This window comes from Candoia aspera, chromosome 6, assembly GCF_035149785.1.
Source record: "Candoia aspera isolate rCanAsp1 chromosome 6, rCanAsp1.hap2, whole genome shotgun sequence".
Classification (NCBI taxonomy): domain Eukaryota; kingdom Metazoa; phylum Chordata; class Lepidosauria; order Squamata; family Boidae; genus Candoia; species Candoia aspera.
The window spans coordinates 1,830,210-1,855,005 of NC_086158.1; the positions used below are offsets into that span (position 1 = coordinate 1,830,210).

At 50.8% G+C, this 24,796-nt stretch overlaps 1 protein-coding gene across 1 annotated transcript in view; it reads right to left on the reverse strand.

Moving 5' to 3' along the window:
* Nucleotides 1–24,796, reverse strand: part of TP63 (tumor protein p63) — an 80,381-nt gene that overhangs the window by 14,075 nt on the left and 41,510 nt on the right. Inside the window, exons 3-8 of the mRNA XM_063306238.1 lie at nucleotides 12,283–12,469; nucleotides 10,966–11,081; nucleotides 9,609–9,718; nucleotides 8,931–9,067; nucleotides 5,854–5,936; nucleotides 4,536–4,681 (exon numbers count right to left, since the gene is read on the reverse strand). Of these exons, the coding sequence (XP_063162308.1) occupies nucleotides 4,536–4,681; nucleotides 5,854–5,936; nucleotides 8,931–9,067; nucleotides 9,609–9,718; nucleotides 10,966–11,081; nucleotides 12,283–12,469 (779 nt within the window). The remainder of the gene's footprint in view (nucleotides 1–4,535; nucleotides 4,682–5,853; nucleotides 5,937–8,930; nucleotides 9,068–9,608; nucleotides 9,719–10,965; nucleotides 11,082–12,282; nucleotides 12,470–24,796) is intronic.

Here is a 24,796-nt window from a genome sequence, read left to right on the forward strand (position 1 = left end):
ACATACCCTGTAACATCATTACAGGTAGTCCTTTTTAATGACCATTCGTTTAGTGATGGTTCAGTCTTACGACGATGCTGAAAAAACCATTATGACCAGTCCTCACACCTATGACCGTTGCAGTGTCCCCCATGGTCACGTGATCACGATTTGGGTGCTTGGCAACCCATTCGTGTTTATGACCGTTGCAGCGTCCCGTGGTCACGTGATGGCCATTTTCGACCTTCCTGGCCAGCTTCTGGCAAGCAGAATCAATGGGGAACCTCCCTCCCGCCCACCCCCCAATTCATACATTGCCTTTCATACTTTAAACTTCCCATCTTTGCCTTTTTGAGGATTTCATCAACTCTGTCCACCACAGGCAACTTTTTTCATCTTGCCCTCCCTCTCAACGCCTCCACTTTTCTTGCAAATACTGGTTTTGCGATTCAACCTGCATTCCTTCTCTCCAGAAGACCAAACCATCCCAAGGTACCTCTTTTGCAGCAATCACACCCTTTCGTGTTCCATCCACGTCCCTTCAGCCCCCATTCACTCTCAAATCTCTTTTCCTGTTTTGCCGCACCACACGTTCCCACCTCACTCAACTTATACCCTCTTCTATTGCAGCTGTTTTGCTTCTGACAGACATTCATTCCACTCAAAAGGCCACATCTAACTCTCTACCTTTTTACCAGCTTTTACAGAGCTTGAATTTCTCCATCGATTTCCCATTTTATCAAGGTCCACATCCAGCTCTTGGCAGCCCATTACAACAGAAAGCCATACTGTCCCATACTTTTCTTTAACAAGATTTATGGATTTATTTATAGATAGGGAAAAAAGTTAGAATCCAGTTTATCTCCCAGGTTTGTGGGGCTGAGACCTTTGCGTGGCCCCTTTTACTCACAGCCTCTGGATCAACCGGTGAGGAGGGTCTTCTCTTAGCTGATAAGCAAGAAATGTCCAGGTGGCCCAAAGGTGAATCAGGCTCTGCGCATACAGCACAGGACACAAATTCATCTACTTCCTCTAGTTTTTCACCATTAATGTATCAATGCCATCATTCATGTCCCCTGTCAAACCCAACTACCCAGGCCTTCAACACATTCATTTTCAAATCCATACCCTTCGTTGCATACGGTATACCTAATGTATATGTAGCTCTTAACACATTTTGCAGCCAACCTTCAACTCCCTATTTGTGCAAAACATTCCATAATTCAAGCCTGTTCACTTTATCGAATGCTTTCTCTAAAGCAACAAACGTACTAAATTTTTTCTCGTTTTCATGCCTTTCTCAGGGAAGATCAACAAACCAGTCTGCATATTCCCTGCTTGCATGAAGCTGTGCTGAATGTTTTAAATTTTGCTAACTGTCCCCTCGTGCAGCTTTTCATTCTGAATTGTGCAAAACACCTTCCCAGGCTCACTGAACAAGCAAAGGCCTCTGCAGAATGTAGAATAAGAACATTCCTTATTCTTTTATTTAGTATTCATTATTTCTAACCAGGCACAGATGCAGCCTTCACAAACGCCTTCAAGTTGCACAGCCACTCCATTGGCAAACGACACCCCTGTTTTAGCATTTGCACCATCTGCAGTCTATCCATTTTTAAACGTTTTCCCAGAATTTATGATTTCCTTTTCTTGGACACCAGTGCTCCAAGCATTTGAAACCAGTCCTCTGTTCAATCTTTCGCTACCATTCCTGTACAAAGACCTAGCACATGCCTTCCAGCTTTCCGCTACTTTCATTCAATCCCAAATCGTCCATTTACCAGATCAGGGGATCTCTGTTGCATCTGAATGCTTATTAAGTTTGAATGTACATCATTTGCCTCAATTTGCGTCATTAACATGAAGACAATAAGGCTGATTTACCCGACCCATCTGGGCTACTTCAGATATCATGGACTCTATTCTTTTGAAGCGGTGTCTGGGCGCACATTCTGTCCTCTGGACCTGAAGTCCGTTACACTGAGGTTTCCTGGTCAAGACACCAGTTCTAGGTGGCTGCGGTGCTCACACGTATCCACGGATGCTGAAGTTACTTGCCCACAGCTCAAGATCTGCATGTGAGACCCTGCAAAACTCAGTCTAGGTAGCCTTCCCTAATCTTGTCACTGATATGAAATGGATCTCTTACTCTCTCTGTAACAGTGTTTCTCAACCTTGGCCACTTTAAGATGCGTGGACTTCAACTCCCAGAATTCCACTCCCAGAATTCCACCAGAATTCCACTTGCTGGCTGGGGAACTCTGGGAGTTGAAGTCCACACATCTTAAGGTGGCCAAGGTTGAGAAACCCTGCTCCATAACATCTTTATTTGTTATTCTACTTACTATATCCCTCCTTCTGTTATCCTCTCTCTAAATCCTACGACGCTTTTTACGTCTCCTCCTCCTCCTCCTGGCCAGCAAGGGGAGGAAAGAGAACAGCAAGCCAGACCCCAACCGGCCCCATTTGGAGCTGATCAGTGCAAATGAAGCAAAGGAACATCCCTCAATCCGGATTGCCTGGCCGGTGCTAATAAAGGAGGTTTCATTTCCGTGGAAAGGAACCAAAAATGTTAAGCAAAGAGGGAACCACCAGGCTGGGATTACAGGAGACCTAACATGGATTGTGAGAACCAGCCCAGGGCCCACCAGTGGGAACCGGCTTTGCGAAGCCGAGGTTCGCTCCCCAAATGCTCCTTAACTCTCTTCCCTCCCTCCCTCCCTCCCTCCTTTGCTGTTCTGGGTGTGGAAATGGGCCTGTTTGCAGGGTCTGCTCTTATAAAGTAGTTAGATAGAAAACAGTCAGTCCCGCTCTGGCCCCTCCCATCACTGCCTCTGCCCAGACCCTGCCGAGAAGCCCCTCCCTCATTTGAAGCCTTATTCAGACGCAGCGGAAGACCCCCGCCACCTGGCATGCTGCAGGCAGGCCTGCTCCCCGAGCCTTTCTGCTCTTCCGAGGCTCCCCCTGGCTGGGCTGCTGCTTTGGATTTTTTTGTTTGTTTGCTTGTCTCCTTTTAGCACTTAAAAGGATCGGCTCTGCCTCCCTGAAAACGCTGATTATCCCCTTGCCACTGTCTCAGCTGCCCCAGCAGGAAACACCTTTGGCTACCTTCCACGCTGCTCTGCTGACCCAGCTGTTCCTGCACCGCCCTCCCCAAAGAGCCCCGTCTGCAAAGCAGGAGCGGGTGGGCCACGACCCCCGACGCCTCCCCTCCGAAGTTCCCAAGGGTCGGAGGGGCTCAAACAGCAAAACCTTTTCCCTCTTTCCAGTGACAAGGGCCTCCTTGCGACACAGCAGCAGCAAACAAACCACGAACTCACCAGACTGCTAATGTTAGCCCTGCGAGGTAGTCCAGACAAGTAGCACAACCAGGAGTACAGGTAGTCCTTGCTTAACAACCATTTGTTAAGTGACACTTCAGACTTACGACGGTGCTGAAAAAACTGACTTACGGCCAGTCCTCGCACTTACGACAACATTCCTGTGGTCACGTGATCACAATTTGGGTGCTTGGCGACCAGTTCGCATTTATGACCGTTGCAGCATCCTGTGGTCATGGGACTGCCTTTTTCAAACCTTCCTGGCCGGCTTCTGGCAATCAAAATCAACGGGGAATCGTATGATTCACTTAACGAACTCACAGTTTGCTTAACACCCATGGTGATTCGCTTAATGATTGCCACAATAAGATCGTGAAATCGGGTTGGATTCGCTTACTGACCACTGCGCTTAGCAACCGAAATTCCGGTCCCAATTGTGGTAGTTAAGTGAGGACTATCTGTACTAGGACCGTCTTTATTGTCAGGTGACATTAAGAGAAGCTTGCAAAACTGAAGGCATTTCTCCCCTCATCTCCTTTTATGTTCCGTAAAACCAGGGAGGGTCCCTTCTGGGACGCTCCCCGTGCCCCCTTCCCTTCTCCAGGCCGAGACACCTTTTACGCACCGGTCGTCCAGTCTGCGGCTCTCCCTCCTGTCTCCCAAGGTCCCTCCCACGTCTAAACCAGAGACACAACATCAGCTGCGGATGCTTGCACCTGCTCCACACAGCACAGATGGCAAAGACGAGGGTTCGGGCTGCCTCAGGGGAACCGACGGGTCGCCAGAAGGGAACAGCTCAGCAAAACACGGCTCTGTGGGAAAGCCCTTGCTGGGCCCCGTGGAAGGATCCCGATTCTTCCCAGAGCCCTGAAGCTAAGACAGGCACGGGGAGCGGATCTGACCGAAAAGACGGAAGCGTGAATCAGCCGGACAAGCCCCAAAAGTACCCTGTTTCTTCAGGCTGGGGGTGAAGACCCACCGGCGGACAAGCTGCCCGTTCCCGGCCACTCCCCTACCCGCATGCGTGCCCATGGCCTCGAGGGGTCTCAAGCCACATGCAAGCAAGCAAGCAAGCGGGGCGGCCCCCCCCAGCATCTCTCTTCCAGGAAAGGAAAACGCATCGCCAACGGCCAGCACACGCCGTCCGTCAACCCGGCTTCAAGCCACCGCCGGGAAGGACAGGGAGGTTCTCGTGCAGGGGAGGCGCAGCCCGAGGGCCGCAGCTGCGGGACTCACTGCTTCTGCAGCAGGTGTTGTTGGTGCTGCTGCTGCTGCTGCTGCTGCTGACGGTACGACTCAATCGTGTGCTGGGGGAGGAACTGCATCAGCTCCAGCGACTCCTTGATCTTCAGCAGCATCTCGTAGGTCTCCCGGCCCCGCACCTGAGCCAGGAAGAGAGCAGGCGTATGAGCGAGCAGCTCGGGGACGCCAGAGAGGTCGGTCACCAGAGGCCCACGTTCAGGGCACACCACCGTCTTCCTGACCACCGACTATGCTTCCCTACCGTGGCGTCCTCCAGACTTCAAGGGGCCTAAGGGGGGCTGGCAACGATTCTAGGAACTGAAGTCTGACAGAAGTGGAAGAAAGATACGGGTAGTCCTCAACTTACAACTGTTCATTTAATGACGGTGCAAAGTTACAACAGCCTTGGAAAAAGTGCTCTACGACCTGTACTCGCACTTACAACGTTTCTACCACCCGCATGGTCACATGATTGCAACCTGGGTGCTTGGCAACCGGCTCGCATTTACAGCTGGTTGCAGCATCCCAGTCACGTGATCACGATTTGCAACCTTTTTTGCTGGTTTCTGGCAAAAAAACGTCCCTTGGGGAAGCTGGATTCACTTAACGACCACAGTGATTCACTTAATGATCCATAATTCGCCTAACGATTGTTGTAAAAATGGTTGTAAAATCGGGTCTGGTCATGTGGTGAGTCGACTTACGACCACAATGACATACCACAGACATTCCGGTCCCGATTGTGGTCGTAAGTGGAGGACTACCTGTGTAGGCGAACTCTCCTTCAATTTGAGCTCAACTCCTGGTGACCTCATGTCCACATCTATGTTGTCTCTCTGGTGGTCCTATGGAAATGGTCCTCCACTGCTTTCTTCAAGGATGTTCTTTAGACTTCCCCAACATACTTACAGCCCTAAGATCTCATCTTCCATCCAAATGCTAACCAGACCTGGCTCTGATTAGCTCCTGAGAGCAGACAACTTTAGCCAGATGTGTCCAAAAGCTCAGAAGACAGCAGGCTCACAATCTGACTAAACAGCTAGGACCGGTGGTTCCCACTAATCTTCCTTCCTCCTTCCCTTCAAATTCTCTAGCCAGGAAAGAGGCATGCCACGTTCTGGAGACCCCAAGCATGGAAGGCACCCTTGCTTCAACCTTCCTGAATTCTGGGCACAAACTGGCTCAGAAGCACAGGAGAAGTTCTCACTCCTTCTGAAGGTGGTCGAACCTCATCAGAAGTCAAGGTGTCCTTCTCCCAACGAGAAGGAAGGGAGCATCCCCACATTTTTGCACAGACCCTGGCCCTACTTACTGGGAGATACAACAGCTCATCATCTGGGGTGCGCCTTTTCTTGACGGAGGTCATCTGAATGCCATGTGTGCTCTGCCGGAAAGCTGCCAACAAGGAAAAAATGGATGGAATGTCACAACAGCCCCACTTGGTCAGCTTACATCTCAATTCAGGGAATCTGTTCCAATTCTGAGTCCGTGTCTGAACCGAGAGAAAGCCTGGGGTCTTGGCCAACTGAAAGGCAACCAGGAAAGAGGAACTCATCTTGTCCCAGATGGAGGTTATTCTTCCCCAAGGATTCAAGATGCTCCAGGCTTCTCTGTAACAGTAGATTCCAGCTGGAGCAAGCCCCCGGAGAAGACATCTGGAGACAAGGGGACAGCCCACCCAGTCTAGCAGATTGGTGGTCTGGCCCAAAGTCCACAACGCTGCTGCACTGATGCCAAGCCTGAAGGGCCCAAAGCACTTGATCTGTGTTTCTTGACCTTCTTTAGAGTGGTGGGGTGTCCTGCTCAACACCCATTTTCACATTGTCAGGGTACCACTTCAAGACATGAATAAACCCTGCAAGAAGTGCTACCAACTGCAGGTGGTGGGCAACTTCCAAATGTGTAAACAGTTGATTATCTAACTCTGTTACTTCGAGCATCGCTTTGCTGCCCATTGGTGAGAACATCTTGGAAGAACTGTGAAGAATGACCCCTCTCCGAAGTGAGGAGCCCAAGGTCAAGACCCCACAGGCCCACATTCTTGAAATCCTTCCCCTTTACAGACCTTGATCTGTAAAGGTCCCTCCCCCGCCCCCATGGTTGAAGAATCTTTAATGACATAATCTGTTCGACCAGGCCTTCAACCGGAATCAAGTTTTGCTGCCCTCCATCTTGGAGGTGGCTTGATTACTTGTTCCTGTTTTTTTCTAAAATACTTTTATTCCTCTGTATCATTGCTTTTATAATATTAACATGCTATAACCTGCCAAGAATCTTTTGATTTGGGCTGGCTATAAAAAAAAATTAAAACGGAAAGTCAACGCGAAATGAAATGAAGTAAAATATAAATGTAAAGTGAGGTGAAATGAAATAAAACAATGAAAGGAGAGGAGAGGAGAGGGAGGGGAAGGAAAGAGGGAGGGGAAGGAAAGAGGGTAGGGAAGGGAACAGGGAGGGGAAGGAAAGGGAAGGGAAGGGGAGGGAAGGAAAGGGAGGGGAAGGGAAGAGGGAGGGGAAGGGAAGGGAAGAGGGAGGGGAAGGAAAGGAAAGGAAAGAGGGAGGGGAAGGAAAGGGAACAGGGAGGGGAAGGGAAGGAAAGGAAAGAGGGAGGGGAAGGAAAGGGAACAGGGAGGGGAAGGGAAGGGAACAGGGAGGGGAAGGAAAGAGGGTAGGGAAGGGAACAGGGAGGAGAAGGAAAGGAAAGGAAAGGAAAGGAAAGGAAAGGAAAGGAAAGGAAAGAGGGAGGGGAAGGAAAGAGGGAGGGGAAGGGAAGGGAACAGGGAGGGGAAGGAAAGGAAAGGAAAGAGGGAGGGGAAGGAAAGGGAACAGGGAGGGGAAGGAAAGAGGGTAGGGAAGGGAACAGGGAGGGGAAGGAAAGGAAAGGAAAGGAAAGGAAAGGAAAGGAAAGGAAAGGAAAGGAAAGGAAAGGAAAGGAAAGGAAAGGGGACACTTCTCAGCTGCCCTGCCATTCTTGACAAAGTACAAATTTTCATCAGACCACCACAAGTTGTCACCACTGTGTAGCCAGGACCTGCCCTTTGTGATGGAAAGATCACCAACCCTTAAGCCTGGGGCCTCTTTTCCTGAGATTGCCCGGTGACCCTTCGCAGCTGCAGGGCAAGCCCAGGAAAAGATGGGTTGGGATGAAGGAGCCACTGATGGGGGCTGCCCTCTGGCCACCAGCACAGCCCCGCCAACGGGATCAAGGCAGCTGGAGAAGTAAAAAGGGTGTGCAAAGGCTGGGCATGGGCCACGCCGTCAATCTCCAGAGTCAACGCTGGGAGTCGCAGCCACAACTCTCTGGAAACCTCCCCAGGTTGGGGGACTGGGAAAAGGTTTCACTGGGGCTTGTGCCCAGTTGGGAAACATTCGGGCTGCAGACACACAAACGGCTCAGCTGCCTTCTGCCCTGATCGACAGAGCTCAACCAGGGGGTTTGTTCCTGGCAAAGTGAAAGCAAGGCTTCTCCCCGATTGCCAATGTTGGCTGCCACCAGATCAGGAAACCCGTATTTCCTCCACCTTGAAGCACATTTCTTAACCCTGAGAAGGCCTGCCTCTCCTTTCGCCAGCCAGAAGCTTCCAGGAAACAGAGACACATGGCAAATACCCAGCCACTGGTAATAAGAGGTAGACTGCCCTGACCATGGAGGCTCCATTAACATTGCCAGCCCCAATTGTCATCACAGCCATTTTTAAAACCCATTTCAAACTGCAGGTTTGTTTTTTTTTCCTTCTGACAAGGAAGTTGGCTCTATTATGAACAGGAATATGGAATTGTTTACATTCCCCTGATTGATTCTGTCATCCAGCGTTTAACTTCTGGTTGTTGTTTCTTGTTCCACTTCAGTGTGCACAATCCTACAGGCCTGAGTGGGTGTGGACCTTGTGTCTCCATCAGGCTGCAGTGCCGACACCCAAGCCGCATTCACACACCTGCTTAACCTGGTTATGGAATCGCTTCGTTTTCCCTTTCTTCAAAAGACGCTGGACCGCCAATGACTCCAGCAGGTGAGGTTTGCCCAATGCTCAGCTGCCAAAAACTTCACGGAGCTCAGCAGGCTGCACAAATGCAGCTGTCAGGGACCAACCTGACCTGGCCAGGCAGGCCGTGTGAACCAGCCACAAAACTCGGGGATGGTGAGATGGGCCAGTCCGTGTTGGTAAAGTCTGCTTAAGCAATCAGTGCAAGTCAAAAGCTGACATTCCCCTAAAGCAGTGTTTTTCAAACTTGGCCGCTTGAAGATGTGTGGACTTCAACTCCCAGAATTCCCCAGCCAGCTTTGCTGGCTGGGGAATTCTGGGAGTTGAAGTCCACACATCTTCAAGCGGCCAAGTTTGAAAAACACTGCTGTAAAGGTTACTGAAGACACATTTGCAGTGTACTTACGGCGCTTCGTTCCATCACCATTCTTTGTTCCTTCAGAGACCTGTTGTTTCCGAATACTGTCTTCGTCGGCTTTGCGGTCCCGGCCTGGGCAGGCGCAGATCCGAGCCTCGAAGCATCGGCGGCCAAGGACTTGCCCACTGCGGAGTGGAGAAAACGGAAACCCATGAGCCCCTTCCTTGCGGCAAGAGACCAGGCTGTAGAGATACCGCGCTCATAGGTTAGAGAAGGCACCAATACAGGTCATCTTGCCAAGCCACCTTCAAAGCAGGGATTGACACAGCTTGGGAGTCTTCAAGTTAGTGCATGGTACGAAAGCCAGTCTGTATGCTGCATGAACCAAGCCATATTTAGATTAATTCAACCAGGGGATGCCTTTATACAGTATAAAAGCTGTGCTTTGTTAACCCGGGTTTACCACGTTGTGTGAATCCAGCCAGTGGGAAGGATGTCGTACATGCCAGCACGATGAAAGGCAATTGCTTTATGGACCAGAAATCCTGATGTGGAGCGCACGATGCTCAACACGAGGCTCATGTGGATGCCAGGATTTGACAGCTGTCTGGTAACTCAGCCCAAGAGGAAGCAGTGTGCAGATAAAGGCTGAATTTAGGGTGCTGTTTGCAGTCCGTTTCCAGATCTTCCCACATGTTAGAAGGACCTCCTACCACTGGTACTTACTCTCTGGCTTCAAGGGTGACGATGATGAGGATGGGACGCCTGTTCATGCCCCCGACGCAGCTGCTGTTGCACATGAAATTGTACAGGACGGTTGTGAATTCCGTGCCAACCTGGAGAGAGAAGGGACTGTTTTGGCTGAACTCTGCGTTACCTAAGAATCTCAGCTGTAGGTCCTGTAATTGCTGGGTGCTGTGAATGCTGATACAAGACTAAAAGAAGGTGGTTTACCTCTCCCTCCCACCCCCCATCCCGCTTTCAGCAGGCTCCTGGAGTTCTCCCATCCTCAGCTGCCTTGCACCAAACCAGGTCCTTGTTCTAGCTAGCCCAATATTGACTCATGGTGAATCTGCAACCGTACAGTTCGGCTGCTTCCTAATCTTTTAACTCGGCAGTGGCAGCGATGGGAGTTTGGAATTTCTGCAAGACGCTTGCAAACTGAAATAAGCTTCTTTCCAAGTGGGAAGTAGACTTTACGACCACACAGGGGGGCAGAAATCTGCCTCAAACCTTCAAACTTATCCCTGGAAATCTTTAAAAATCTTTATCAGTCTGACTTATGGCACTGCAATACAGCAGGTCCCCGGTTTAAGAACGCATTCCGTTCCTAAGTCTGCCCTTAAGTTGAATTTGTATGTGAGTTGGAACAGTTATTTAGCAGCAGGTAGCCAAATGTTTGCCGTATACTGTATATATTTTACCTTTCTATGCATACAAAACACTTAAGAAACACTTCTGAATACACTAAAACATCTTAAGCGTAATAATACACAAAGCAGTACGGTGTATTTAACCCAAAACATTGCACTTAACTCGAATTTTTAATATCATAGTCTTTCTGGCAGCCCGTTCTTAACGAGGAGTCGTCCTTAAACGGGGGACCCGCTGTACTACAGTGAGCAAACCCTTTCAGATCATTTCAGAAGAAGCTTCTCGCTGAGTAGGCCTCTTTAAGAAAATTAAAATGCTGATATGTATATAAACGTACACAGATTCTAGTATTCTCTCTTTACAGTTTGTTTATTTGGAAAACGCTCTGCTTTGTGCCAAATGCTCAAAATGCTCCTGCTAAGACGTGTTTCAGACACTTAAAACAAGGCATGGTACCTTTTTTCTTTAGCAGCTGTATCACACACACATATCTAATGACAGTTCTGTTCAAAATCAGTTTGTGAGCACAGGACACTTCAGGGCAGACCCCTGGGTGACCCCCTGCTGCACCCCGCACTTTAGAGGGCATCTGTGGCTTTTGCTTTGCAACAAGCCTGCTTCTCGGATGCACGGAGGGGGTTACTGGGGGGCCTCTGAAAAGAACTGGCAGCAACATTCACCAAGGCCCCCACCTGCCCTCCCAGCTCACCTGTGGTGGTTCGTAAGGAACAAGGACGCTCTGCCTCCCAGTGATGGGATCTTCCACGTACTGAGCGTGGCTGTTTCCTTCAACTCGGATGAGGTGACTAGGAGGAGCGATCTGGCCTGCAAAAGCATATGGAGATCAGTCAACAATTCAATATCCACGTCCTAAAAAAAAGGACTCGAAGAAATTCCCTTTTCGCAAAGCTCTTCTCCAGCCTTGAGTGAACCGGGACTGGACACCAGCCAGGATTCAAGAAAAGCTGGACCAGGGCATGCTGCTTTTGATGAACTTCCCAAAGCTTTAAAACTCCCTGTCAGCAAAGCTGGCTGGGGAATTCTGGGAGTTGAAGTCCACATGTCTTAAAGTGGCCAAGTTTGAGAAACACTGTCTTAAACCAATGCAGTGGCTTGCACCACCTTAAAACACCTGACATGTTTATCTGTGTGTAAGGTTTTTGCAGGAACAAATGTGTTTGTCCCAAAGGTGCTCCAATGCACAAGTTCGTTTTTGCTGCAAAAGATTATCGCAGATGTCTCTCCTCTGGAAATGACTCTATTGGGAATTCGAGCCAGCCCCTTCATCTAGTCACAGTACTTTAGAATAAAAACCATTACCAATCAATAATTAACTGCAAGACTGATCCAAGAACAAGTTAATCTGTCCTCAACATCCTGTGCTTCGGCTTAACAAGAACACTGGGAGTTTCAGCCATTGCTAAGGCCATTTATTTTCAAAAGAGGAATGATGCAGGGGCTTTTCTGCAAAGAGAATCCATAAAAACTTTCCAAAATGGGTTGAATGCCTAAATATTCCTAAGTGTCCAAGGGAAGCTGAACCTTTAGACCACTGTTTCTCAGCCTTGGCAACTTGAAGACGGGTGGACTTCAACTCCCAGAATTCCCCAGCCACCATGTGTTGGCTGGGGAATTCTGGGAGTTGAAGTCCACCCGTCTTCAAGTTGCCAAGGTTGAGAAACACTTGTCTGGATATGCCCAGTGTTCTCTGGCCCAGTGAATAAACGAAGCTTCCATTTTCAAAGGTGACCCCTGCATATTTGATGCCTAAATATTCCTAAGTGTCCAAGGGAAGCTGCGCTGGCTGGGGAATTCTGGGAGTTGAAGTCCACCCGTCTTCCAGTTGCCATGGTTGAGAAACACTGCTTTTGACACTGCTTAGATGCACCTGTGCAAAATATTTAAAGGAAAAAAAAACTGAGATCCCCAAAAGGTTGCCAGAGGTGTCAGAGGAGTTCATGGTGCAGAAACCCAACCCTTCCCATCCCCAAATTCCCACAGCCGAATCCCAGGGCCGAGTACTCACCCTCGTTGAATTCCCGGCTGAGTTCGTGATTGGGGCAGCGCTTGACCACCTCGGTGACATGCTCTGCTTTCTTGTAGACTGGCATGGCCCGGATGACGGCCCCTTGGGGTGGGGGGGTCATCACCTTGATCTGAATGGGGCAGGTCTTGGCGATCTGGCAGTACAGCTTCTTCAGTTCAGTGGAATACTGTGCAAAAAGAGGATAAAATGGGGGGGGGATCAGCCACCCGAGGGCCACGAACAGGGTGGTGTTTCAAGGCTGGCCTGGGAGCTGCTTGTGCACCCCCAAAGCCCGTTCACACAATGCAGAATTTTGGATCCACACCCAGGATCCCAAGGCATTTGTTCCTGTTGCAAACACAGTGTACAAGCAGAGGTCTCGCTCCAGGGCAGGGCTTTGCAAACGCTTCTGTTTTTATGGATTTTTAAAAAAACATTTCAATCGCCCCATAGCCGAAGATCGCTGGGCAGTTCACAATAAAACACTGTTAAAAGGTATACACCGAAATCAAATAAAATAGAAGATAAAGACACCATTCTTCTCCTTGTGCAGCCTGGAGCAGTGTTTGCAACCATCACGGACTGGAAATCTGAGGATGCCGTTTCCTGCCATCCTCTCAGGCACAGAAGTTGGAAAGCTTCACGCTTAACAGCCAAGCGGAACCGACAGTCTAGTGAACACGCAACTGCAAGAGGGGTGGAGGGGAGAAACGGCAGGGAGGAGGGCTGTATCACTACCCTGGTGTGAGTTCTTAGCTTAAACCAGGAAGGAGTAAGTCATTCCCCAGAGAAGTCGCAAAAGTTGCTAGACAATTCTAAATCCATCTTCCAATGGAAGGAGAGGGGGTGGGGGTGGGGGTGGGGGTGCTAGAGGAGGAGGAGGAGATGGAGGAGAAGGATGGCATGGTGGAAGAGGAGGAAGGAGAAAAGGGAGGAGGAAAAGGAGAAGACACCCCAAAAGCACATTATCTCAGTATTTTGAGGATCAAAGGTTTTCTGCGCTTGTGTAAGTTTCAGCCCTGGCCATAAAGACAGGGAGTCCTGCCTTTCACAAACAGGGCCTGCACCCACCCTCTCCGGATGATGCCAAGCCCTTGGAAAGCCCCTGGCCCCGCACCCTCGAACTGGCTGGCACGTGCTGCCATTCCGCCAGCTGGGCCTTTCAGAGAACGCCGCGTCTGTTTGCTCAAGGACGCCTGGTCCCCCACCAGCCGCAGGAACAAAGGGGCTGCAGGAACGCACACGTCACCCCAGCAAGACTGGCCCCGGGCACCCTGTCCAGGTAACGTCCCTTGGCAAGAGTCGGGGGCGGGTAGGAAAGGGGCACGGAGAGGGGTCAGGGACGGCTGTGGGCGCAGGGGAAACACAGCCCTGTTCCAGGGGTTCTGACAGTGGAGAAGTTGAGGGCAGTCCTCGAAATTACAGAATAAAATGACAGCCACCCCAATTAAGCACCCCTTGCCTAACTCTCTGTGAAAAATCCCCCCCCCCCAGCACCTTCCCTTCCCAAAGTCTGAGGGCGTGGCCGCCAAAGGGCCGCGTCTCCCCCCCCTCCAGCCTTAAACCCTCTTTTGAGTGTGACAATGTTGGATTGTGCAATCTCCTCTTGTGTGTCGTGCCTGCAGGCTAAGGATTTATGCACACAAAGGATTTACACAGCCTGCGGAAACAGGAGCGTGCCAGGCGAGGCGATTCAGAAAAAGTGGGGGGGGATAAGAAAAAAGAGAACGGGAAAAACAAAGACGATTGCGACACTCCGAGTGAAGAGGAAGCTGTTTTCAAAAGGTGCTTTCTGAAGACGTGGGTTCTCGGAGAGTCCTCCTTAAAAAAGCCAATTTATAAGAATGAATACGGACATGGCCCACAACACCCAGGGGTGACGTTTGAGTTGGCAGAAAGGGGCAATGCTCATTTCATCTTTAAAAAATAAAAAAAGCATTTGACACCCCACTGTTTGATGTGAAAGGAACATGACTAGGTAGCCTGTGGTTAAAAAAAAAAATTAAAAAGCAAAGGCTGATGCTGGGTTGAAAGATTGGTCAGAACTGTGCTCCTAGAGAATACTTTATAATTTCCCTGTGCCCTTTTCACTTGGAGAGTTGGGTTAATCTATGGTTATGTTGACTATATTTTCTTGGAAAAAAGGAAGGACAACCCTGAAGAAGGGGCAAGTCTGAAAGAGATTCATAAGGATAAAAAGAATTAATAGTTTATAACTTTGCTTTACAGAGGAAAATTCAAGAGCAAAATGCATATTCTAATAAAAATATCTAAAATCAAATAGCAATTTATTTTAAAGAGACAATTCAATTTCCCTATTTTTCACATGAATGTGAAAGGCTCTGCCTTAAGGCAGTGTTTCTCAACCTTAGCAACTTTAAGATGTCTGGACTTCAACTCCCAGAATTCCCCAGCCAGCATCTTAAAGCTGCTAAGGTTGAGAAACGCTGCCTTAAGGGGTACCGTTGGTATGGTAAAAGTTAAATGACCAAAATAAGGGAGAAAAGTGAGTTTTTGAAAGTCGGGGACAGCAAGAGATGAACACTGATTTTCTGGGCTTCCCCAGCTGGAACTGGGTTCCCCAAGGCATCTCGTTTTCCGACTGCCCAACTAACCTAACCAACTTGGCTAGCCATCAGCGAATCCTGGGTGAAAACAGTCCCTTGTGCATGACAGAAAGGCAACCCATTTCTTTCCCAACATTCCAACATTCCCAATTCCAACATGTATTTTATCTTCTATGAAGGCACACTTTTATAGTTCGGCGTTAACAGATTTGCACACTCATGTAAACACATACGCACCCTGACAATACTTCCAGTTTGTGCAACAGCTTTGCCCCAATATTGTAGAGATGAGTCAAAATAGAAGATTTACAATTCCTTTCCCGGGTTTAGAGGCGGGTCTGATTCTAAAGGCGCTGAACTGGGAAGGTGAGCTATCCTGGGGCCGTTCGAAGAGGGTCTGTCCGGACTCCAGACAGACCGACCGACCGACCAGGACCTGGAGCCACCCATGCAGAAGGTTTCCGGTTGATTCTCCGGTTGAATAAAATCTCAGGGCTGCGGCCAGCCAGGGCAGGTCACAAGGGGAAAAGAAGGGCCAGGAGCTGACTCAAGAAAAACCGTTTATTCATTTCATTTGTTGGGTGGGTGGGGGGCACGTGTACAAATGTTCTCTACGCAGGTGAAGAAAACCGGCCAGGGAAAAATGTTCCGAGTATATCTGGAATCGTACAGTTGGAAGACCCCACTAAGGTCATCCGGTTCACCCCCCTGCCCAAATTGAAGCAGCGCCAAGAGATGCTTGAATGCGTCCAGCCAAGGGAGCCCTCCCCCTCCCTGAGTCTTTGCTCCGCTTTGCCTGACACCCAACGGGAGTCCCACCTTCCTGGGACTGACTCCCTCCCTCCACGCCCTTCACTCCGGAAGGAGGGAGGAGACGTCTCAACCATCTTCAGATATTTGAAGATTGCTCTCCTAAACCATCTCTCCTCCGGGCTGAACCGTCCCAGGACCTCGTGTCTGCTCCTTTGACCGTCCTCCTTGCACCGCCCTGGACCCCTTCCTGCATCTCTGCACCCTCCTCCAAGGATGCTGCCCAGAGGTGGACCCGGGTGGGATCACACCCCTGCAGAAAAGGATGGAAACATCTCCCATCCAGCCCTCTACATCTCGTTCCAGGGCGTCCGCAGGGTAAAGTCCAAAAATGGGCCCTGCACATAACAAACAGGTGGAGCTTCCATCACACCACCACTGCAGTTGCCATCTTGACTTTTTTGACCACAGCCTGGAGACACCCCTGCTAGGCAGGAGAGGTCTTTGGCCTGATCCAGCACCAATCTCCTTACAGGATCGGAAGCTTTCAAGAAACCTCTCCCACGGATGGGAAATAGATCCATTGCAGAGAAAAAGGAAAACCAATACAGGAAGTCCTTGACTTACAACCACAATTGGGTCCAGAACCTCCATTGCTAAGTGAGGTGGTCATTAAGTGAACCACGCCTGATTTTACAAACTTTCTGCCACAGCTGTTAAATGAATCATGTGGTCATTAAGCAAATCGAGCTTTCCCCACTGACTTGTCAGAAGCTGGCTGGGAAGGTTGCAAATCACGTGATCCTGGGAAGCTGCAACCATTGTAAATACATGCTGGTTGCCAAGCGCCTGAATTTTGATCACAAGACCGCAGGGACGCTGCAACGGTTATAAGTGCGAGGACTGGCCATAAGTCGCTTTTTCCAGTGCCACCATAACTTTGAATGGTTGCTAAACAAATGGTCATAAGTTGAGGACTACCTGTATTGGCAAGCCAGACGAAGAGGGGAAAGCAGCTCCAGAGCTCCTTGGGCAAGGGGTGCAAAAATGGAGAGAAATGGACAGCAGAAGGATGCCCCCAACCTGCCCTGTCCCCTTTCACCACAGGAGTTTGGAAACAGGGTAAACTCCAGCGTCTATCAGAGGCCTCTGCAATCTTTTCGAGCCCTTGGCAAGTATTTCCACCCTGACCCTGCTGTTGCAAGACTTTTGCAATAAGAGGCCTCTGCAGTCTGGGATGCGTCAAGCAGGAAAGCTGCACCCACCACATCCACCCAGGAACGGGCCCCTGGAAGCAAGGCCGTCCTGCTGCGGCTGGTCTTCCCGAGGAGGCGGGGCACGCCTGGCGCGCAAGGCGGAGAAACGCCCCATCCGGGAAGAATCCCGCCCCTTTCAGTGCAGCACCCGGTGCTCACGAACCGTGAGGATTGTCAGGAAACCCGCATTTATTATTTATCTTATTCATTTGTTAAAGAGATTTATATGGCCACCCAACTCACGCATGGTAACTCCGGGCGGCTTACAGAAATAAAGATGTGACTGGGAAAAGGACAGCCTGGCCCCACCCCATGTAGGGCTTTCATGGGGATAGCCAGCCCCTCGAAATGGACCCAGAAGCAAATCGGCAACCGATGCAGCTCCCACAAGAGAGCGACATGCGTGCAAATCTGGACTTGCACAAAACCATGAGGGCCGCATTTTGGACCAACTGAAGCTTCTGGATACTTATCTCTTGATCTTATCTCTGTGGGGATAATGCCCAAAGGCTCGGAGGCAGGGCAGGGTTTCTCCCAACTCTAAGGGATTCTGCACCCAGAACTGCAAAGGGACCAAGCATGGAGCCCCTCTAGCAACGGATGCCACAGGGGTCTTTCGCCCGATGCAAAATCCCGCACCCCACGAAGGCGCAGGCACCATCTCCACCGCGAAGCAAGCCAGGGATTAAGAAATTAGCTCTGCCTGATGCAACAGGATGGGATCTTGCCATTCGCTGCTCCGAGAAACTTCTCCCAAGCCTTTGGCCGTTGCAGAAAGACCATCCCGTTATCGCTCAGATGGTTACCGTAGCTACAGCTGGAACGTGTCGTCCCGCAAGATGGGATGACTAAATTGCAGGGTGGTTTCCTCTCTCCACATGGAACGCAGCTGGACTGGCTTGCTAGAGCTCCCGACAGTTTGCAAGCAGGGGAAGAGCAAGACCTCGCTCCGTTGGATGCTGCAGAAAGGACTGAGCTAAGCTTGGAGAGTCTCAGCGTGGTCTGAAGTTGCTGGGTTTTTTGCAGCTAAGTGTGTTGCACGAGCCCACCCTGACTGGCTGGCGAGCGGTGCAACGTCTTACACAACCTGTAAAAGAAGTCTGGAGGAGGCAGGTAGCATCGTTTCCGACGAACACCTTTTATTAGAGCTCCTGCCTTTTAACAAAACACCTTCGCCCTAAAAGATGCGTTTCCTGCCTCCCTTCAGGTTTCTTGGGAATTGCCATCTCACTATGGACCAGAACCAACACGGCTTAACTTTTTCCCAGGACCATCAAGGCTGGATATGTACCTCGCTACGCACACACAAATGCAGCTTTTTCCAGGCTGGTGCCTCACTCACCACCTGTGTGGCTAAGTACCTTTTCCAAGAGACACCCACGTGCCACCTCTGCTGCCTTGCCTGCCCCAGCTGCTGGGGGGGGACAGGCCACGTCACACTCTCTTGGCACCCCAGCGAGTCCCACAGCCACGCAATGCTCCTGTCACAGGCCCACCGCCCATGTCTCACACCTGTCTGCTGTGTTAGCAAGCCACCCCTTCCTTCCTTCCTTCCTCCCCCCACCCCCTTCTCCACATGGCCTGTTGACAAAAGTTTGGAAAACTCACACGTGTGGCAATTTTAGGGCCAAGTCTGCCTGCTCTCCAACCGGGCAGACCTTGCCAAGGGATTTTGAGTGGTTTTGCACAATGACGTCCTTTGTTAGGCTGGTAAGGCCACCCCGTTCCAAGCAACTCTGAAACCACAAAGTACCCCTCCCCAATATCTGTCCAAGGGAAGCCGGACATCCTCGGTGCAAATTGCAGCAGCACCTCCCGCCCTGGGGAAGAAGCCACAAATCCCGGTGGGAGAGTTCTCATCCTGGGAAAGAGCCCCCCTCCGCAAGAGGACAGCAAGTGGCACCCCCAGTTTCTTCCCATGCCCCCTCCCTGGCATCAGAAAGGGCCTAATGGCCCAGCTCTGGAGGGCCCCTCTGAATCACATCTGCCCCCAAAGAATTGCCCAGACCCCCGGCCAGCCTTCTGCCCCAAGAGTCTCCTTTCAAAGCCGGGGGGGGGGGGGGGCAGGGAGCAGGTACATCTTCCTCAGCCTGAGGTGGGCATGCAACGGTCAGCACATGGCTTCTCCCTTCTGCTGCCCAACAGCTTTATGCCTTGGGGAGCAGTCCGCCAGCCATCCCATCATTTCTGATGAAGAGACAAGCATCTTTGGGCCTCTCTTCCCTCTGCAGGGTTTCCAGCCAGGACTATTCCTCCTGAAGGACGGTTGCCCCAGTTTGCTTTTTTCCTTCTCCCTCCTCACCTGTTTTTCCATGGGTGTCGTATCTTCACAGTAGGAAGGACACCAAGACCAGGCGTCTGCTGAAGGGCAGCTCTTGCACCCCCCATCCAACATTTAACTCAGTTACTGAATTAGCCCACATTCCAGGTTGAATACTATCTTGAATAACCAAGCAGGTTGGGTTTGCCTGATGCTAAGCTACCTCCTGGCCCCCCGAACCTAAGAACCAGACTAAAAACACCGGCACAAAGTTGGGCATCTGCTTGGATGTGCCCCCTGAAATGAATTTGGATATACATTTATCCCATAAAATGAAGGCACAGCCCTGCTTGGAATATCAGAAAGGGGCGGTAGCTGAATGGAAACTTCCCCGACCTTATAGACCAAGGTTCCTCAACCTTGGTAACTTGAAGACGGGTGGACTTCAACTCCCAGAATTCCCCAGCCAGCCAATCAAGTTGCCAAGGCTGAGAAACACTGTTTTACAGACACTGCAGGAGGAGAGCTGTGTTAATCTACCATAGCCAAAAATCAGGAATCCAGGAGCCCCTTTTCCCACCCACAAAGATTATTCAAAACCGGCATGTTGGAAAAGGGGCTCCAGGACTCCTGCTTTTTGCAATTTCTTATTAACTCTCCCAGCTAATAGTGTGTGCTAGTTAGAAAAGGGGCTTCTGAATCTGCCCTCAGCCCAACCTCGGGGGCCCCAGGCGAGTCTGCAGCCCAGGCCCCCTCTGGGTCAGCTCAGGAGCCGCCTTCCCAAAGCCTCAGCCCCCTTCCCCACGCCACCCTCCCTGCAGCTTCCGCGCAGGCCCACCCCCAATGCCGCCTGTTGCCACCTGTCAGTTGCAGGGATTAATTACCTGGCGAGGGCTGGGCGCGGCGCATTCCTCCCCCGGCCGCGCCCAGCTGAGATGCTGACATCAGGCCTGGGGGCCCCTGCATCCGAGCCACCGCAGGTGGGGGGGCTGGGGCTGGGGCTGAAGCCCGAGACGGGAGAGGTGTCCGGGGCGAGAGCAGGGTGCAAGCAGGGCACACAGCTTCTCCGCGGGCAGGTGAGGGACTCAGGCAAGGGGGCGGCTGTAGGAAGAGGGCCAGTGAGGGGGATGGCAAAACAGCACTCTGAGGCAGCAATTTACCAGCAGGCATCGGTTCCTTTGCGTTCTACTGCACACACACACACCCCAATTACATCTGCCTGGAAGCCTCTTTTGGCCCACTTGGGTAGCTCAGAGCTGCTGCTGGGCCGTGTTAACACTGTTCTTTACTCCGAGTAGAATCCAAGAGAAGTATAAATTAGAAGCAAAAGATCAAGAGGCTTAGTGGGTCTCCTCTGCGCACAGGACGGCCAAGAAGCCCCCCATCCTCCACCCCCCACCCCCACCCAGATCTTCAGACAGGACTTCACCCACCCTTGGTTTGCGCTCAGCTAAGTGGCCGTGCGGGGAATAGTGCGCTGCGCCAACACCAGCACACTTCCCTCCGCATTTCAGTCCATCTGTGCAAAACTAAAAAATGGGCTGATGCATTACCCAGGTTTGGTGTGATGTGCGGATGCAGCCGCCAAGAGGGAATTTAGCGAGGAGGGAGTGCTTGAGTGTGCAGGCGTCCAACCCAAGCGGTCGAAGCCCAACCGTAACGAGATTATTATTTTGAGCCTTAAAACTGGCAGAGCCCAAGCACACCACAGAAGGTCACCAACAGGGCAGGATGGAAATATTTATTCCCTCATCTGTTTCCAGTCTGCGAGCAGCTCTGTTCTTCGAGGCATTATGCTGAGAGCTGACCACAGACGGCATTCGCCAGGCCCTTATTTAATCTTCCGCAAAGCTCCACGCCCAGGGCCGTGCCCAGCATCCTCGGGGTGCCGAGTCCTACTCGAGGACTGTGAGTCAAGTGCAAACGGGGAACGAGACTGGCCCAGCCACAGAGAGGAACCGCCCTTGGATCTGATGCCCCTTCGCTCCCTTCTGGGCCCAAACTCTGCAGCCCGCCCCGTTCCCAGCACCGCCACTCTGCACGCCACAAAGGCATGCAAGCTTCTCCCAGGAGGGGGTCTTTGAAAGGCTGCAGCCCACCTGACAGCTTTGTGCAAGCTGCAAGGACGTGTCCGCACAACCCAGCTCCCCCAGATTTGGGTTTCCGGATGTACCACATGGCGAACTTGGTTCTTCTTGCAGCCAGTGTGTGTTGCAAACCCAGAATGTAGGGCAATTCATTAACCAGGTTAAAGATGTTGCATAAATGCAGCGGGATATTCCTTATTCCAGATAACCTCCCCCCCAGTTCTTCCACACCATGGAGGATATATGGGGGTGGGGGTGGGGACAGTTAGCAACAAAAAGCTGTTACTTTTCCCTGTCTCCATTTCGTCCTTTGCCCACCTAAAGTCCATTTTATCCCATTCTGCACCAGTTATGGATCATTCTTGAACCATCCATGTTCTTTTCCACACTAATTCTCCCCATGAAACACTGCTTTAGTATATTCCCTGGAAACGTTTCCGAATGCCGTGCACGGTTGAACATTATTTTCCCCAACGTATGCAATTTACACAGACTTCCTGTCATAAACCCATCTGATTTTTTTTAAAAACAGGAGAACACTGAAAAATTTGGAGAGGCACCAGTACTGAAAAATAACTATATTTCAGCTCAATGACTGTTTTCCAAAAGGTGATTCAGGTAGAATTTTGTTCTCTCCCTCTGTAATAATATATAAGCGATCTGTGTGTGTGTGTTTGCTTGCACAGGACTTCTTTATCTCTTTTATATCCAGTGCCCTATATAGAAATAAATCATGGTACATTCACACCTGATTGCAAGGCATTGGGGGCGGGGAAGTTGGAGCATGCAAAAATGACCCCATCCTTGTGAATCTAACTAGGCTTGTACACTAATTAGATAATTGCAGTTAGAATTCAGCATTTTGCAGTGGCAACAATGGAAGGAAATTTTCGATGCTACAATCTTCCCAGCCACTAGGTCAGTGCTTCTCAACCTCGGCAACTTTAAGATAGCTGGCTGGGGAATTCTGGGAGTTGAAGTCCACGCGTCTTAAAGTTGCTGAGGTTGAGAAACACTGACTTAGTTAATTCACACTCACAAGCAGGAAATCTAACCAGCTCCACCTCTATTCTCTTACTCAACTTCTGGGAGCACCTGAAGGAGACCTTCTGTGCACTAAAGACTGATGGAGCATCGGAAAAAAACTTGGTATTTGCAACAAGGCTGCGGAACTCCCTGCTCCAGGAATTCCATCCCCCACATTTCCCAGCCATGATTTGCTACTGAAGGAAAGACCTCACTTTTCAGGCCTGATCAGAGCTCTACATTTTTCGCTCCTTTCTCCTTCTTTCCATTTTTTTTAATACCCTCCATGCAAGCTGTCTGACAGCTTTAGCATATAAGGAAGAAACGGTCTTTAACCGTAATAGGGTAAATAGTGTATTTTAAGCCATTCTTAACAGACTGCTGCTATTGGCAGGCGGTGTCACTTCCAACCACTTTGGACCACTTCAGGACAGCTCCAGATACAATTTGTTTTTTTTGGGGGGGGGGCTTTTTTTTTTTTTTACTCTTTCTTTGAATCATGGGGGTCCTGTGGGTAATCTTGCTTTGCTCAAATCAGGCATCAGTTTCCCTCTCCCTTCCTAAAAGTTCAGCATTTTTTCCTGAACAAATTGGTTCGAACTTATGTCCCCCTCCCCAATCCAGCCACCACGACGACGAACTGGAAGGGACCCTAGCGGTCACCTAGTCCAATCCGCTGCTCAGGGTGCAGATCCATTAGAGCATCTCTCACAGCCTCTGTCTGAAGGCTTGCAGTGAAGGAGAACTCCCTGCTTCATGTGGCAGCAACCACCATGCAACCACACTCACCACAAAATGTAGGCAGTTCCCCTACCCGACTCACAGGGGCTTTTAAGCGCAAGGAAGGATACGAAAAAAGCAGTGTTTCTCAACCTTGGCCGCTTTAAGACGTGTGGACTTCAACTCCCAGAATTCCCCAGCCAGCTATCTTAAAGTTGCCGAGGTTGAGAAGCACTGACCTAGTGGCTGGGAAGATTGTAGCATCAAAAATTTCCTTCCATTGTCGCCACTGCAAAATGCGGAATTCTTTGCTTTGCTGGCTGGGGAATTCTGGGAGTTGAAGTCCACACGTCTTAAAGCGGCCAAGGTTGAGAAACACCGCCAAAAAGAAAAATTAGTATCATTCTGGGAGAAATAATTATGCCTGTTGCCCCTTGCAAGCTGCAAGACAGTGCGTTCCAGCAACTCCAAGGAGATTTACGGCCAAGTAAACAGCTCCAGGGAATTATACCATAAGGGTTTAATTTGGTCCACAAACAGGAAACAAGAGCCAAGGCCATCCTCCAATCCACTGCACAGGTAGAAGTGCTATTGCATAATTAAATTCCAGAGCAAAAACCTTGATCCCCAAGACCCAGAGGGGCCCCCACCCCGATTTCCAAACCATTTCCAAGACAGGGTCCAAAAGGAAGAATCCAAAAAGGCACCTCAGCTAAGCAGAGTGACCCTCTCCGAGGTCACCGCATTTCGTGACAGTGAGCCTCTCCAGGTGAGAAGGGCCGCTGCAGCTGGCGGCTTTCGGCTCTGAGCCACGCTGTGTTGCAACGTCCTGCATTCCCTTCCCAGGAAAGGCAGGGACATGTCTCCATCTGGATGACCGGAAGAGCCGCTCCTTCGCCGCCTGCCACTGCCCGCTCTCCTCCAGGTGTGGGGTTTTCCCAGAACGGGCAAAGGAGCCACGTGAGACCTTTGGGAGAGCCACGCAATCTGGGGTCACACCCCAAGGCTCAGAGGGTCACTTTGTAGCTCAGTAGCCCGTCCAGAGAGCTAACCTTCACCCTGCAGCCCATCTGGGTTGGGGAGGGCTGGGCTCACCCGGGCGTGCCAACTCAGCTGGCAAACAGGTGCAAGTGGCACTCCTGACAACCGAGTCCAGCCCTCCTCCCATGCTGAGCCCCGAGAGACCCCTTTGCTTCGGCCTTTGGGGCCAACCCAGCCAGGAATTGTGGCTCGGTCAGCAAACCACTGTTAAGAAGCCGTGGCCTAGCCCAACGTGTGAACCCAGCCCGGGCGTGCAAGGAGAACTAGGAAAACCACCTGCAACCCGATCATTAGCTAGTGTGCCTTCGCGCACACTTGCCCGCAGGTCTTCCTCTTCCAGCCCGTAAATTTTCGGTTGACTTCAAAGTTATTAACCCTTCCTCCCCGCCCCCTGCCCCCCCCCGCCAGCCCAGAGGATGGGCCACGTCGAACTCGGCTTCAGAGCGAGCAAGCGAGCGTCCCCCATTTCCTCACCACCCTGCAGGCTAAGATGGGAAGGCAAGTCCCAACCCAGCCTTTCGCAGCTTCCAAGCGCTCAGCGCCTCTGGTCTTGTCTTGGTACATAGTTTGCAAGTAGCTTCATGCCCCCCCCCGCCCTCCCCCCCCGGCCCAATTCATCTGCCTGGCTCATACACCAGCAAACCTGAGCCCCTGCTTTCATTGCATAAATCAAACTCCCAGGGTGGAGGGAGGGACGTGTGTGTGTGTGCGTGCATGCAGGGAGCAGACCTGCGGGATTTCTAGCACCGAGTTTTCTTCTTTGGTTTTGTTCGTCTGTTCCGGGTGTTTTAAGCAGCAGCACCTGGG